This window comes from Habropoda laboriosa, unplaced genomic scaffold (genome assembly GCF_001263275.1).
Source record: "Habropoda laboriosa isolate 0110345459 unplaced genomic scaffold, ASM126327v1 scaffold99, whole genome shotgun sequence".
Classification (NCBI taxonomy): Eukaryota; Metazoa; Arthropoda; class Insecta; order Hymenoptera; family Apidae; genus Habropoda; species Habropoda laboriosa.
In genome coordinates this window covers 679,497-696,399 of record NW_017100239.1, presented here as the reverse complement: position 1 = coordinate 696,399, position 16,903 = coordinate 679,497, and the positions used below count along the sequence as shown (strand labels likewise).

At 40.4% G+C, this 16,903-nt stretch overlaps 1 protein-coding gene across 1 annotated transcript in view; it reads left to right on the top strand.

The window, feature by feature from the left end:
- LOC108571779 (FMRFamide receptor) overlaps positions 1-15,389 on the top strand; it is a 16,581-nt gene extending 1,192 nt beyond the window's left edge. Inside the window, exons 2-5 of the mRNA XM_017933915.1 lie at positions 11,031-11,907; positions 12,656-12,924; positions 13,028-13,217; positions 14,578-15,389. Coding sequence (XP_017789404.1) covers positions 11,611-11,907; positions 12,656-12,924; positions 13,028-13,217; positions 14,578-15,171 — 1,350 coding nt within the window. The 5' untranslated portion in view covers positions 11,031-11,610 and the 3' untranslated portion in view covers positions 15,172-15,389. The remainder of the gene's footprint in view (positions 1-11,030; positions 11,908-12,655; positions 12,925-13,027; positions 13,218-14,577) is intronic.
- Positions 15,390-16,903: the final 1,514 nt, after the last annotated feature.

The following is a 16,903-nucleotide window of genomic DNA, read 5'->3' as shown; positions in this document are numbered from 1 at the left end:
CGAGAGTACAAACAGACCGTAGAAAAAATATTTCCGACTAGTTTATCGAGTGTCCGTGGAAAGTCTAATTACAACATCGTATTCTGCTAAGACACAGTTTACATCGCTCGGAAGAACGTAACGTAAAGCGAGAAAATTGGATTTTTCTAAAGATTAATCGGAGACGCTCTCGAAGCGAGAGAAGAAGTAAAGGTCGAGGCATCGGATGCAAGGCATGACGGTGAAAGGAATTCGGCGGAGCGATCCTTATCGCGGACAAAAACTCGATTAACCTAGCTTCACGAACAGGAATCATTCTTACGATCTCTGATCGGAAGTGACACGAACAGCGATTGCACCTTGAAGATCAATTCGATCGTGGCTGACTACGCGGGAACCGTCGTCGAAAGAAAAACGCCACGATATTTCTATAAGGAACAAAGAAAGGGGAACGATCTACCCTGAACGGTTTTTTCTTTTTTTTTCTCGAAACAGAAAGAGAGGAAAAGAAAGAAGGAGAGAGAGACTTTAGGAGGGCAAACGATCTCAGATGCGACCCCCGTATCACATGTCGACTGCCAAGGGAATCGTTCTACGCCTACGATGAGAAATTAAAGCTAGGAGCAAAGTTGTAATTACCTGCTGGGAACTAAGAGCGGGTCGTTCTAATGAAAAATTAAGCCTTTCGAAAGGACGAGCTCGTGATAACTGAACCAATAAAGCGACATCCTCCGATGTCCATGAGAAATGACCGAATTACTCGCGATTCTATTCCACGAGTGAACCGAGAGACGTTTACAGCATCGAATATTACAGAGAAATGTTGTTCCATCTATTCCAAGGGAAACAAGTGGAAGAGCTGATCTCCTTTAAGCGTAAGTGATACGAGACTGTACATACGTATATAGTTTCCGGAAGCTTTGTACAAATAGATGCGAAACTTGGTCTGGTAACAGACGCGACGCAAAGGATTCCAATGATCAAAAGCGCCGTAGGACTTGTTCGTTTCTCGTTATTGGCTAAGATTAACAGCGGCAAAAGTTTCCGTGTCGCGAATTCTAACCGCTTGTTGTAAACGGCTATCGGTTGTGCGACCGCTCTCCTTGAAATTATCGGAAGCCGGGAAGAATGCAATTGAAGGCATTCTGGAAACGATGAAAAAAAGGACAAACTGCATAGAAGAGAAATCGCGAACAGAGGCTCTGATTCCTTTTACGTACATTCCCGCGATTCCCATAGTTCGCACGCGCTAATTGTGATTGTTAGTCACCGCGAGAATCAAGTAATTATGTCATGGTTTCGCGATATGCAAATGCACGCTTCTGGAAATGCGGGTTAATGCGTCGCGATCCAGCCAGGTGAGCACGTCGTAATATCGTACTTTCTTTCTCACCCTTTTGTTTCTTTTCTTTCTTTGCCCTCACTCGAACATGCTAAAAGTGAAACGTCCATCTCTGAACGGAATAACTGCACAGATGATCCCCTCTGAATGTCATTAAAATGTCCATGTAAACTCATTTATTATCGAAATATACCGGACGACGTTAATGTAATTAATACGTAACTGCCTGACTTGATCATTCGTTAATCGATCTTCGTGTCCCAACCGTTAAAAATTTATTCTTTGTGTCAACTATCCGAAAGTAACGCGTAATTCCGGGATACGTATGTGAGCTAATTTTCTGTTGTTTCAAAGGGCACGACGAATAAAAAAGAAAAGTCTGGTAATTAGAGATCTGCGCACAATAAAGCAGGGATAATATTCTTTGTCCGGATTTCTCCGAAAACGAAAAGAGATAATCGTATGAATAAATGCGTATCGTACGATAAACTGCTCGCGGAATAATCGCTTTTATCTATAATGAAACAGTTGCGTTTAAATTCATTTGTAATAAAATTAATCGTATTAAATAGTTGTATTTACAATGGCTTCGTGGAATTCGCAATATTTCGAATTTGATAATTGCGCAATGATTATCGCGAATTTCGTAAAATGAAATAGCGTGTGCGAAACTCTATTTCGTAAATCAGAGCTACGTTGGTGCATTTCAGAAGGTACCGCCAAATTCACTATATCACGGCAAATTATTCAATCGGTGAATCGCTAAAACAGAGGAATTTACTCCATTTACTCCGTTGTGCATGCCCGTGCATATGGACGTTCATTAGATTACGATTTCAAACACTATCGCTGTCCGGCGTGATTTGGAAAATGATTTCACGTTCGACCGTTCGTATCCGAAAATTTCGAAACACCGCGATGACTTTTTACCTCGTTTTTTTTTTTTTTTCAAAGTGCTTCGTCGAGTCGAGGATGCTTCGGTAAGGTCCGTTGGAAGTGCAACGAGTGAAAACACGGTTTTCGCGTTTCGCAAAATCGACGGTGCTCGTGGGAGTAATATAGGTGAAGCGTAAAGCAGGCAACAGGCATTGGGAAACATTTTTTATCGGGCTCGAACGTAGTTTGGTAGTGTATAATGGCGGAGGGAACCGTTTCAATAATGTGGCAGCGGAGAAAATAAAACGCGATAAAGGCGGTCCCACGCCGAGGCGCACATGACCGTAACGCTCCTAAATTTGCGATTTACGGCTGAGATTTCGGCGTCAATCGGTTTTACTCGGGGAATTTAGCCCGTCGGGGAAAGATTAACGTCGGCACATCGAGAAAACGCACGCTTAATGGACTTGGTTTTTCTCGGTGACAACCAATTTACCGGAGGATTTTAACCTTTTCAAGCACCGTTAGTATGCGCGCATGCGACTTCACCGAGGAAATATTCATTTTTATGTAACCAATGGTACTTGCCATCGAATAACATTTACACTTGCTTCATGATGTCGCGGAAAGGGAAAAGAACTTCAAGTTGGAAAAATGGCAAACGGTTCTCTCGTGTCGTGGACTATCGCAAAGACTGATGAACCCTGTCAGGAGCAAAAGCTTTGACAAAGGAATAAATTGCATCCGCGCGCGGATAAAATATAGCGGAAACGGAAAAAGGGTGTGAGAAAACTTTGAACGCCTTTGAATCGGTCGCGACGTAAGCTGAAATTACTCTCCTATGTGACAGAATAATTATTTACCGAATAAGCCGATGGGATAACGAGAGTGGAAAAGTTGTTCGAGATGAACGGGACCCGAGAAAAAGAAAGGCAAAGGTAGATCGGGCGATTCGTCGTGATTTCAATGAACGCAGCAACCTGTCTCCTATCCTCGGATGTAATTAAGGTTTGACGATGGTTAGGCACCCTTCGCGTTCAACGGGACAGAAAATCTCTCCGGTTGAAACAGCCGTCATTTATATCCAACGGCAGAGAATTAAGACAATCTGTCCAAATAATCAACGTCTAACCGTGCTTTATCTTTAGACTCGTCCGTACATACGACTTTAACTAACTCGCGCACTTAAGTTAACTCGCTACTCCAACGTGAACACTATCAACGACGAACGTCTCCGGTTACATTTTGTTTACCCGAAAGATTTAACAAAAGGTAAATCTCGACGAAGGAGAATTTTCCCTCGAATGCAACAGTTAACGGAAGAAGAGGAATTAAACCGGAGTAAAGTAAAGGCAATCCGGTGAAATTTACCTGAAACGCGGTAGGATTGCTGGTGAAGTTTCGGCGGATGAACGGTGCTTATAAAGGAAGCTTGCCTTTTAAGATTTTACCCGTGTCATTCGCGTTTCATTAAACGGCACCCGAGGAAACGGCACACGGGAAATTTTCGAAAAATCCACACCTAGCGGAATGTTAACCGTACTCCGATTTGCTCGTTTTAACAAAGCGCCCATCCTACCTTGCCCTTATCTCTCGTCTGAAAGGCTTCGTTATATTCTATGCATACTATACTCGAAATCTCGTCAAAGTTGAGCTCACTTTGATAGCGGGGCTGTATGATTTTTTAATTACTATACAACAGGGGAACGGTGAATATCGACAGGTTAGTTATTCCTCTACGATGGATAGTAACCGTTTATTAATGCTGCATATATAGAGAGAAATTAAAGGAGACAGAGATGCTTTCTTGCTGCGTTAACATTCGTTAGTAGTACCTCGGTAAATTGTTAGTAGTTTTCGAATGGAAATGACCGAACAATTTAATTCGCAACGTTGAAAATTAAACTACTTGACCGAACCGCACGAGTACCGTATTTATCGATCGAGCACGAACCAAGAACACGTCGTTAATTTTTGGATTTCCATAGGAATAACCAGATTTGTCAGCTTCGAACGTATATGTACCTCGTTTGCATAAGCAATATACGGAGACTGTGTAACCGAAAAATTGATTTCATAATCAATTTTTTTCGCTGCCACCGTTTCTTCACGGTTTCTTCTGCCGCTGCACCTCATATACGACCGTTACAAATATTTACGCGACGCCTTACACCGAGCAATTTTCTTTACCCCGTTTACCGGAACGATCGCTCGAGGCCACGAGTGAACCGCCGAATAAAAAGAACTTTTTCATCGAGTTTCGGTACTTATATGTATCGCGCTGTCATGAACACGTGGCATTTAAACCGAGAAGAGAAGAGGCCATTTGTTCGTTTTTATCCCAAGATAAATGTGTTACAGCGATGAAAACAAGTGTCGAAACGGTGTCTTGTTAAAAAGTTCCCCGAGGAGGAGCAAAATCGCGTTAAAACGTGCACCTGTTTCTTAAAACTTCAAAGCAAAACATAGATACGATGATGATTAATAACGGTTCCTTAATTACATCCCTGCGATATTTAAAAGAACGTCGGGAAGAAATCGCAAGAGCTTCGCAGGCTATCAATTAGACTTCCCTGATTAATGGGACGTACCACGGGACGGGGAGAAGCGATACGAGATTTATAGAAATTTCGACGAAAGTAATTCATCATAAATTCTAGGAGGTATCGTAATTCGACGATCACCCTGTTTTTTTTTTTTTTCTTTTTTAATAAACGATCTCTTCGCGTTGTCGTATTATATTTACCACGACGTAAGGAAATATCGATCTAGGAACTCGAATAATTCTCTTCGATTCGCACGTAAATTGAGATTCACGAACGGTAATAAGAGGGAGGAGGACGAAAAAGTTTCTCATCTGCTATCGAGTTTTCCCATCTTTAAACGTAATAGAAGAGGCAAGTGGCTGCGAGGAATTAAGGTAAATGGAAAGCAAAAGGCAAGACAAAGAGGTAGAGACTCGTCTGGTACGACGACGATGTTTGCTCCGCGTCTCTCTATTCGCAAATTAGAGACGAAAGAAAGTACACGCAGAGACGATAACGGTGATGATTAGCCAGGTAAATAAGGCTGCCCTTTCGAATAATTTTTTGTCACGAAGTAATCCCCCAGGAGAGGCTGAATTTGCGCGTCCAGTCTTGAAGGAACGATATCGGAATAACGCAAGAGCCATGGGACTCCCTTAAGCACCGGCAAATCCACGTCTTTATAGTCGACAACTTTAACCGATGTCTCGACTCTGCTCGAAAAAAACTGGATGAGGCAAGGTAGAAAAAAAAGAAGGCGATTCTTTCTAAGGAAAAGTTTTTGCGAAAAATTCTGTGGCGAGTTCGCGTTATCGATGGTTGTAAAAAGCGAACGACCGGGCTTAGGAAGAAATTACTTACTATCTCGTTTCGTAAGCGTGGAGGAAACGTTTCCTAGGGAAATTCCAAATTTTTCCTTAGGATATTTCTAGAGAAGAAAACACGGACGCAGGCTAAACAATGTCGGAGAAAAAATTGTGCGGCTCAAAGAGCGAAGAGAAAAACATACATACAGCGGTTAAGGTTACCCGTTTTCGATTCTCAGATCTTATTGTTGCGTCGAACAACGTGTCTGTGTAAAATACCCACGATGCGTGAATTTTCTTTTCACTATTAATAACTGTTGCCGTTCTAAAGAAATCGTATTTGGATTGAAAAGGAACGGACGACGCGTTTAACATACGAAAAGCCTATCGTCGGCTCGGTAAAATGGTCAGCTGTTGCTTTCGTTATTGCCAACCCTCTAAAAATACGTGCAGCTTCGAGCTTCGACTCCTCTCGTTTCAACTCTGAGTCAACTATAGGAACTTCTTATCTAATTTTAACGCGAAACAGTGTCCACGCGGGCCGGACCTTGCGAAGTACGAGAGAGAGATGATCGCGTGGCCTTGGTAATTCTGAAATTTGGACAGAGCCTCGTAAACTTGAGCCGTTACTACGCCGATTAGCCGATACACCAATCCCGTACACAATCGTACAACGCAGAATCTTCGCGATCTTCCGTTCACCGCTTATTTCGAGCTTTTACAAATATGCACGGAATTTTCATCGATCGTTTCTCATTTTCAACCGAGAGATTCGTTCCTTACATTTCGTTCGAATTCACCGAAACCGTACTGTCTCGACAGATTCACGCGAGGCTTTTTCCCACCGAGACACGAAAGTGATTATGGTGTGGAAATAATGCGTTCAAAGGGCCGTGACATTTCCAAAATGGGTCGTGCGTAAGAACGACGAGACGAGCTTTTCGTAGAAAACGACGTCGTTCATGATGCAACGAAAATAATCCACATACCATCGCCCAATTTTTGTACGCACGATCGTGTCTGGATCTATTGAAAAATAGAACGAAATCGGGGAAGATGACCGGCGGCCGTCGGCTCGAGAAATTTAGAAAAACAAAGCCCGTTCGCCGAGGGAGCAATAATAACGAAGTAAGGAAGATTGATTTTCCGCGGTACCGGGAAAAGAAGGACGCGACGCAGTCCAGAGACACGCCGTCTGATCTTAAACTGTTGTTACCACTTATCGCATTCCCATCTCGTGGCTCGGTTACTCCACTTTCCGAGGGCAATGAAGCTGAACGACGTCGCAGCAGCTGGCTCTTTCTCGTATTTCTCGTTACACGCGAAACCTCTACGCTCTGTGCTGTATTTTTGACAATGACGCGGTCGCGAAGCCTCAATTCGAGCCATCTGCTTCTAGCCGAACAGACGGTGTCGCGGGAAAAAAGAAAAAGAGAAAAAAAAAATGGAAAGAGTCTGCCGGCTAGTTTGGAGGATACGAGAAGGTAGAAATCTGGAAAGTTTGCACTTTCTACTTGTAAAGTTACGATCGTCCTTTCTCGACGAAAAATACGTGTACAAGACCCTATGACACAATTCCTAACTTCCTAATGGCTGCGTAAAAGAGAAGGCACGTTAGATGTTGTTCACACTTGGAGGTTATTACTTATAAGTGACAGTAATACCGTCTCATTTCCTGGCCGCTCCACTTTGCGAGAGCAACGAGACCAGTAGCCTCGACACAATGCGACCGATTTACTAAAGTCAATTCAATGAAGCGCTTACTTTTGCCTCGGCCGTTTTATGCCCAGAAATTTATGGAAACTCGAATTTCGGAGGTAATATTTTCTACCCTTTTCACCGAGTTCCTATTTTACTCGGGATACTTTATGCAATAGCGTTGCAAATTCGTACGCTTAATTGTTCGATCTTCCACTGTGGCAGCTTACGAAAATCAACACCGCGGTGTATGATTACTTTACGTTAAGTTAGCTGTGAAAGTAATCAGGCAACAAGTTGTCGCGAAATGTAATTCGGCAATTTATCGAAGATTATTTTGCAGAGAGAAATAAAATCGCGATTTGCATTGCGGTCTGCAGACTGCATAATGCGGTTTCATTTATCGGCTATTCCACTTTGCTGTGTTACGATACTTATTTATGCGGGTACTTGATGCAACAATAATGTAAATACTATCGATTTTGCACAACCATCGGCGTTTCGATAATGAATTATTCTCCCGACACCTGCCACTATGCTCCACAGACGTTACACTGCGAAACGAATTTATACATGAAAAAGCTCCGGCCGGTAATACTAAAAGTTGGTACAAAAAGAACAGAGAGAGTACTCTGAATTTCTCGTTGAATACCAATACTTGGATTCAAGTCCATTCGTTAAAGAATAGCGTCGATAAAGAACAAACTTCTTCTTACGTATCTTCTTACGTTCCTAGAGATGTAGATAGCAAAGTTACCGACCATATGTACCAAGAATAAGGTCGTAAACGATAATTTGAGGTCGGCTATGTCTTAACGACTTTATTAGTCTTCTCCCCGTAATTATAACTCGTTCATTAATCATGATAGTGGCCTCGGTTCGCCGTCCCGGTTCAAGCTATCGATCTCGTTGTCACATTACATGTGTATCACACATGGAGGTTATTGCGCCCACACTTGGAACAATTCACGCGATAATTGTTCAATTCTTATCGATGACCATTCCCAAATTCGACGAGTCGTCGACCACATCAAAGTCGACCACTCGATTAAACGTCGCCGAAACAGTTCTAAACACCTTTGACTCGGTGAATTTTGCATCGTAAACGAAATCCAACGAAACAAAAGAGAGTGCGTACTCTAATACGAGTGGAATAATGAACATCGGCCGATTCGCTTTTATACAACGAGACGCCGCGCCGACCTAATGAGACGTTTTCATTAAACTGCTAATTCAAGCAACACTGTACGCAGTCGTTAGCCTTAATCATCATTAGAAGCGACGTAGGTACCTAATGTACCGTGTTCACGGTTCCCTTGTATTACATTTGCACAGGATTAGAATTTACTTAAAGGTATGCTTTAAACGAATTTCCTCGAACGCGTACAAACCTGGCGTATCGTAACGCGCGCACAATAATGTTTACCTTCAGAGAGATATTTGGCTACTTGGAAGACGAGACTACGTCTAACGAATATTTATAGAAGATGATGATGATTTCTGCGTGATGTTCTCCCGCGAACCTGCCCCTTATGCGTCACAACAATAGTTACTTAACATCTTCCGAATGAAAATAAATCGAAAGCTGATTCACAGGTGATTTTCGGGCGGGACGGGGCGATTCCAACGTGAGCAAATTGTAGAGAAAAGCTTGCTGTCGTAATTCAGATTAAACGAGGCAACAACAGTTTCGCGTGAGCAAGTACGATTTACAGGGAGATGGATGAAAAGCGACGACAATCGTTCGAATAAATTCCCATGGTAATTCGCGGTGGAACGATCATCCACGTTTCGAAGATAATTCAAAAACGGTTCGCGCGAACATTTCACGGCTTCAGCTCGCTCGTAAATCAGCCTGCAGTGGTAAAAGTTCTGTTCTTTATCGTTGCAGAAGTCGAAGATGCGTTTTACTTGCGTAAAAACCTTCACTCCGGGATAAATTTTTCGAAAGAACTTTCGAACCGTAATTCTCTACTAGGTAGTAAAGCTAGAGAGGGCAGAGGAACACGTTGATTAATCCTCTAAGAATAGAATCAGTTCCCAATAACAATGAAAACCGTTTAGGAATGAGTTAACGTTGTAACAAGAATACACGTACTCGCAGATAAATTAGTTTCGCGAGTTTGTCGCAACTGAATAAATGCGAACAGGCTCGAATCATAGGTGCGAAGGTTTAAACGATTTACTAGTCCAAGAGAGGAAACAGGAAGTTCGCTGAAACGAAAACTGAACAGCGACACCTGGTTCGGCTAAAAGTTTAATTAGGAACGTAAACGTTGCCAATGAAAGTTTCGTTCGTGTGGCACATTCGTGAGAAAAATGCTGCGCAAAGTTAAATTTCCTAGGTGGCTTCGATTCTCGCTTCGAAAACTTTCCTCGTTCCCCCCACCCCGTCCCCCTCTTTTTTTCGCTTCTCGCAAAAACTAACGACAAACCGTTTATTCGCTTCTTTCTGACGAACGCTCGATCGTTTCACTTTATTCCACGGTGCAAGCATAACTATCGCGAGAGAAATTGCGTGGAAATTGTCTGAAACGAATCACAATCGGTCGTTCCTCGCATTTAAACAGCATTTGACAGCTGCTATTGAAAACAACGGCACACATTCGACGTGTTGAATCAATATAGCGTATCAGAGAGGAAAACCACGGTCGTTCGTGTGCAAAATAGACGACGCGGAAATTAGGAAAGGACAAATTAACGATAGATTGAAACGTGCCAATCGGTGCTTGAAACGATGCAAATGGCACCGAAACGATCGAATTAATACTGTATCGATACTTTACGTTTCCCACGTAAATATATTCGACGATCAATTCTTCAATCTACTTAAATATCTGCCCAATGATGTTATTACCTTCTATTAGAAACTTTTCTATCGTTATATAAATAATGATAGCACGCTTGAAAAAGTACTACGTGCGATCATTCTTCGCGTGCGGTATTTATAAAAACTTCTAAGATTTCTGACTTACCAGGCACTGGAGTAGCGTCTCGCAGCTTCTTAATCCGATCGGCCTTCTCGATATATGTACGTACAATGGTAGGCAGCAAGCGTTCAATCTTCCACTACGTTAAAACACGGCTTCCTCTTCCTTCACGTTACATTTTCGTTCAAATTCCTTCGTTTCGCAACATCTACGTTGTTATTGAACAATTAGTACCGGTTCACGTACCGTACAAAAGTCATGAAATCACTGAAAACAGATGTTTATTCGACCACACACTCCCGTCGTCCTCTTCTCATGCCAATGTTCACACTTAAACACAACGTTATTGTCTCTTCTTAGAGTACAGTTTTGCGATAAAAGTATTATGTTTACACTTGTAAAGGTCAGGAACCTTGGACGATTCGACGATTGCCAAACACAACCAACATTTTGCGCGCCCTTTTCGAATGTTCCGCGAAGAAGAACACAGAGTATGCATGTCTTTGGATACGCGCCACAACGCCTTTCAAAGAGATGCAAGGCGATAGTCCCGATCTCTAGCGGTACTTGTCAGAGTTTTTTTTCTATTCCTCATAAGAACAATGCTGCAAATGCGTATTAACGCCTGGCAAATTAATTTCAACCAATGACAATGATCACTTATAGTTGTATTCTAATTTCAAACCAATCGTCGATAGTGTCGTACTAAAAGAATAAAGGGATCGGCAGTGTTAGATTCGCGTCGAAAATTGTGTCGCAATCGTTGTCTTTTATATTTATATATTGTGATTAACGTAAGAACCGATTCTCAAGTAACTGCAATTTTAAACAATTCTAGGCTGTTGTAAAAATACTTGTTCCTTTCTGATTGCAGATTTCTGGAAATAGAACCCAAGGGAAAAGTGAATTACCGATAACCGCGAAATTGCAACGCATCGCAGATGTACGTACGAGAATTGTTCGAAAGTTTCATAACGATTAAACAGATTAAAACTGACTCCGTGGTACTTAAGAAGAGAGCAGAACGACGAAAAGCGAGATAGCACCTTGAGACGTTAATAAAATCTTCGTCATGCTACCAAAATTATTCGTTCTCGGCTCTCACAAAGTGAAAAGGTAGTGAGAGTCGAATCGAAGTGTGAGAAAAGATAACTATCTTGAAAATCGTCAACCCATCCGAAACTGTATAATGCAAAATTGGACAGTGCGCAGAGGTTTAAACCTTTTGAAACAAAGTAACAAACATAAATCCATTCCTATGTGAATTTGTCTGTGGAAAAGAGAGACTACGGGACTAGAAACTACTACTAGAAACTGTACAATAACGGAAACGGACGAACGTGATTAAAGGAAAGTAGAAAAATAAGAAAATGGTGACGTGAGATCGAAGAAAAACGAAGGAGACTGCTAATGAAGAATTGGGCGAAAGACGAGAACGAAGGTAGTCGAAAACGATGGAAACAAGCCTCGATCCCTTGAACAGTACCAGTTACTACGATGCTGGTGATTTATCGAACAATTTGTCGATCAAGGAAAGCGCGGGAGAACCGCTCGAATGTAAAGACGAAATCAATTCGAGCGGTCTTTTCGATTTCGTTATTTACGGTGTGCTGGTGAACTTGGTCGGTCTCTTTGGGATATTTGGCAATGCGATCTCGATGATCATTCTCTCGAGGCCGCAGATGAAATCATCGATCAATTACCTGTTAATTGGCCTAGCCAGATGCGATACGGTGTTAATTATCATTTCGGTAAGTTCATTTAGCTGTCGCGTTCGGTGGACTAAGAGGGCACTTTTTTAAACGCATAAAACCACTCGGCACTCAGAAATTGTTAGACGGTGAAAACGTGCAGCTTCTAAAAATTTACACGAGCACTACCTTCTTCATCTGGGAAAGTGAGCTTAAAAGGTCTAGCTAGAGTAGCATCTTAAATTGCAACCGCGTATGAGAGGAAATGAAACATATGGAATTCCTCCGTCGTTATGCTTGAACAACCGTTTAAACGTACGAATATTCCGCTTCATCGGAAATTTATAACTGTGTCTCCTAGCCTCTCGGGAGCTGACAATGTGTTACTTCGATGCACGCGGCAACGCAACGTTAGTTTATTGCTCTGCTCGAATGTTAAAGTTCCGAAAGAAGTTGCAATTTCTAGCGAAACAACATTTCATACACGTCCAATTGATCTTGAAGGATACTCGTTCTCTCGATAAAAGTGCTCAACTATCTAACGTATAAAAAATATCCTTCCGTTCGTATAACATCGTGTTACGTAAACATCGCGTTTCGTCGCCAAGTGAACTTTTCAAGATCAATATCAAAAGATTTCTCAGCGTGCCGAAGTAGTTATCTCTGTACTAAATAAAAAACCACCGAATTTTCATTTTTCCTTTATTATTCAACCTGTTTTAATCGATTAACGGAAGACTTGATTTTTATCCCGATGTAACAAATGGGAAAGGATTAAGCGATTGAAAACGGCTTGTGACATTTTCAGATATTGATTTACGGCTTACCTGCAATTTACGCGTACACCGGCCTGCTATTCGACTACAGGTTCATCGTCTACCCGAAGATTGTTCGATTTTTGTATCCATTATCGTGCATGGCGCAAATAGCAACGGTGTACTTAACTCTAACTGTGACGCTAGAGAGGTACATCGCAGTCTGTCATCCTTTGAAAGCTAGATCTTTTTGTACATACGGACGAGCTCAACTGGCTGTGTTGGTTATCGTGATATTTTCCTTTATGTACAATCTACCAAAGTGAGTGGCCTCGTCAGCCATACGATACAATTTAATAAATTTCAAGATTGGAGGAGTACCAGAGTAATAACGTATGACGCGTTTCTTCTCTCTACTTTTATAGATTTTGGGAGGTAGATTTCTACACGGAGGTCCACTGGAAGTACAACGTTACCGTATACTGCCTATATCCGGCGGACTTGAGAAGCAACGACTTGTACGTCACACTTTACGTCCACTGGATGTACTTCTTTATATGCTATCTGTTCCCGTTCCTCGCGTTGGTCATCTTCAACGCAGCCATCTATCAAAGGGTGGGTAAGATAAGTCGGGGTGGCGTATATCGCGCAGAAAACTCGCGCAATTTACCACGCTTGAAAAGTAAAAAGGAAGAATTTCCGCTGTAGAAAGTTTGCCACGGATTTGATTCGGTATATTTTATTTCCTCCGTCAATATCGCGCTTCAAGGGAAACAATTTCAAAGAGAAACTTCGTTAGGTAACATTTTCATTAAACGGCTGGATAAATTGCTATTTGCTTTTAAGAGAGATTAATATTATTTGAATAACATGTAGAACTACAATCGTGATCGTAGTTCTACGGCATCTGTAATTTTTAAACGAATAGCTCGTCGAGCGTGTCCTTCGATAAAATACACATGCAAATAACGATGCGGGCTTTATTTCGATAAACTGCTCGAAACGTGCTTTCACTGACAATAAGTCAGATTTCTAGACGACGTAATTTATTCGCAATCCTTAAATTGTTGCGCCGACAACAGTATACGAATCATTGAAGAAGAGCTGATTTACAGAATTTCTAACACACAACTCTTTCTCTTTTACGCTTATTCAGATAGTATATTTTATTCCGTTAGGGTCAGAAGAACTTTTTATAACGCCTAAGATAGGTATGTACGTATAGTAAGCAATTTGTGCGAATCGATTCTAAATGGCGTGTTGCCTAATAAATCTTTGCGCAGCTTCGCACAATCTCCCGTGGTCTAACGCAAGAAATATCCGTTCCAACGTCGCGAAAAACCATTCCTCGGAGTAAACTCTTTTGTGAGAAGCGTGCATGCACCTACACCTCTACTTTTCATTTGCAACGAAAGGTATAGGTTCGAAGAAAATTCAAAAATCAGAAGCAGAGAATAATATGAACGATCGTTGAATACACGTTACCTTAAAGCGAAATTTCTGAAAGAACCAAAACAGGTGTTCGAGAGATTCAATGGAAAAGTATATATAATAATAGTTCGAAGAATATGTTAGTTGTAAGCTCGAGCTATTTCCGATGTATGTGCATATTTATCTATGTACTTATATACATACATACATACGTCCATGACTTTCGTGCTGATATTTTAGAAACGAGTTACGAAAAAGCAGAAAAACGAAGATACGAAGTAGCTAGCAATAAAGATACGCCCCGTTTGGGACCACTTAAAGCTCGCATACTCTTAGCTAGTTAATATAGTTAGCTAGTAATAATACGTGGATCACGGAATAAATTGCGGAAGCAAAAAGAAACAACGACTTAGCCTAGGCGCCAACTTTTATTTTCTTTTTCGTTTTGGATAGGGAAAACGGTAATTAAAGTCCTTAGGTCTGAGAAATATTAGTAATCAAACCAAAAGGACTATTCTAAATGTGTAACCTCGTAATGTTTCAGGTTAGAAAGGCGAACAGAGATTTGCAACAGCTTTCTCGACATCAGAGACGGGAAATCGGACTAGCGACAATGTTGCTTTGCGTAGTGATCGTTTTTCTCATCTGTAACATTCTACCACTCGCCTCGAACATCCACGAGACCTTCCTCAACGATCCACCACTTTGGTTGGTGCAGACAGGCAACCTTCTCGTAACGATTAACAGCAGTATCAACTTCATCATCTACGTGATATTCGGTAGGAAGTTCAAGAGGATATTCCTGAAGTTGTTTTGTAGCTCGAAGCTGTTCGGACCAGGCAGAGACAGTCCAGAATTTCAAACTTACGACGAGTCGATCGTCACAAATATGACCAATATAGAACTGAGGAATTCTATCAGGCATTATCACCTAAACAGATCGAGCACTATTAATAGGAATAACAACAACTCGAACGGTAGTACACGACAAAGTGTGAAAATGTCAGGGAGGCCAGCCAGTCCAGGACCCTGCGTTTATTATCCAGCGAGAAGTCCTGCCAGAAGTCCTAGTCAGATGTCCAGAACGTCTAGCACTCAGAATGGATGGAGCAAAAAAGACATAGATTCTGCGCTATAGTAAATCTCGGATAATCTAATTCCAATAACTCGAACGGCTCTATTCGTGAACAATGCACACTTCTTTGTGCACCGCGTAACATGAAATAAGAAAATCTTTTAGAACGAACATCTTTTCAATCGGATGTATTCCAATAAGCTCGAAAGTACATACATATGAGTGTTACAAATATCTTTACAATTCACTGATTTTTAGACAAAGAAAAGAAAAAATAGCATCAGCACCTTCCATTTAGTCTCGTGTACTATTCTTAAAGATAACTGAATTTTTTTCATTGGTTAATCGATCGATCGAAAGAATTTAATCACGCGTAAATTCATTGCAACCTTGATGTCACATAAGTATTATAATTATTACTGGAAGTTCGGAAATACGATGCATTTTATTATACTGTATATCGTACAACTGTTTCAGATGTATAATATATCGTATACGAGGCATTTGAACATCAAAATAAGTAAATACAATGCGCTCTTCGAAAAGTGTAGGGTCATCGTTCTACAAAATCTAATGCGTGATAATGAATTGAATTGAAACGAAGGTGACTAATAATAAGTTTGAAAGAACACAGATATCAACGTGAAAAGGTATTCGGGAGCAGAAATATTGTGATAAAAACTTAACAGAAACTAATGCTTCGTTGTATCTATCGCAAAAAATATGTGAAACGGATGATCACCTTATACAAATACCTACTCGTACATAAGTAGACGATATAATCTTTCTGTAAAAAGGCATCTTCGTTATTCTAATGCCCGAAAAATTTTAGCAAATTGTAAATACCATCTATAAACTATGCGATTTTGATATGTTGTCACACAATGGTGAAATTTCTTCTTGGCATATGGATAATTATATGCATCGCGTAAATTTCCCTTGGAAAAAGAAAAATCAGCGAAAAGAGTAACGACCAAACGAAACGTCGGCACATCTCGTTAAGTTAAACGAAGTTGAACTTATTTGCAAACGAAAATTCGCATGCGCATGCAAATACAATAATGTCAAAATTTCCATAACAGGTCGGATTTACAATGGTCGGATTAATGTAAATATGTAATATTGAAATTCCATTCGAATAGAACTTCTTTCGTTTTTATATTTAAAAATGGTAAAAAATGAATAAGTATGTAGATTATAACACAATTTGGATATTTCAAAATGTTACTTCTAATCAAAAATTTGCATGTGTCGGATCGAAATTTTTTTAGCGCATGAAAATGCTATATTGATCGTAACTTATTCTGAAATATTAAGGTGTATTATACTGATTACAAAGATAAAACAACCCTATAAAATATATGTAATAGTTAACATTTACGTTCATCGTAATATCATTTTCTCTCTATGTAAAATAAATGTACTATACACTTTATTGACATTTATTATGTTACTTAAAAAATTACAAATTAGAAAAGCAAACGCCTTTATATCTTTTTATTTTTCTAGATTTACACCTTGGTACTTTAGAATGAAAGATAAACGTGTACCTGACGTCATTTATTAAGTAGATCTCTTAAATTCTTTTATATTGTTTCTCAAACCACCAACTTCAGTATGTACTTTTGTTATGTGAAAAATATTTGATGTACAAGTTAAATACGCCTCACATATTTATCGTTCTATCATTTTAAAAATGTGAGTAAGCGCATAAATTTTTACACTGGAGGCTAATTGTAAGTATCGCGACTATCCTATATAGATATAAAATAAATAAATTCATTTTAATTTTTTA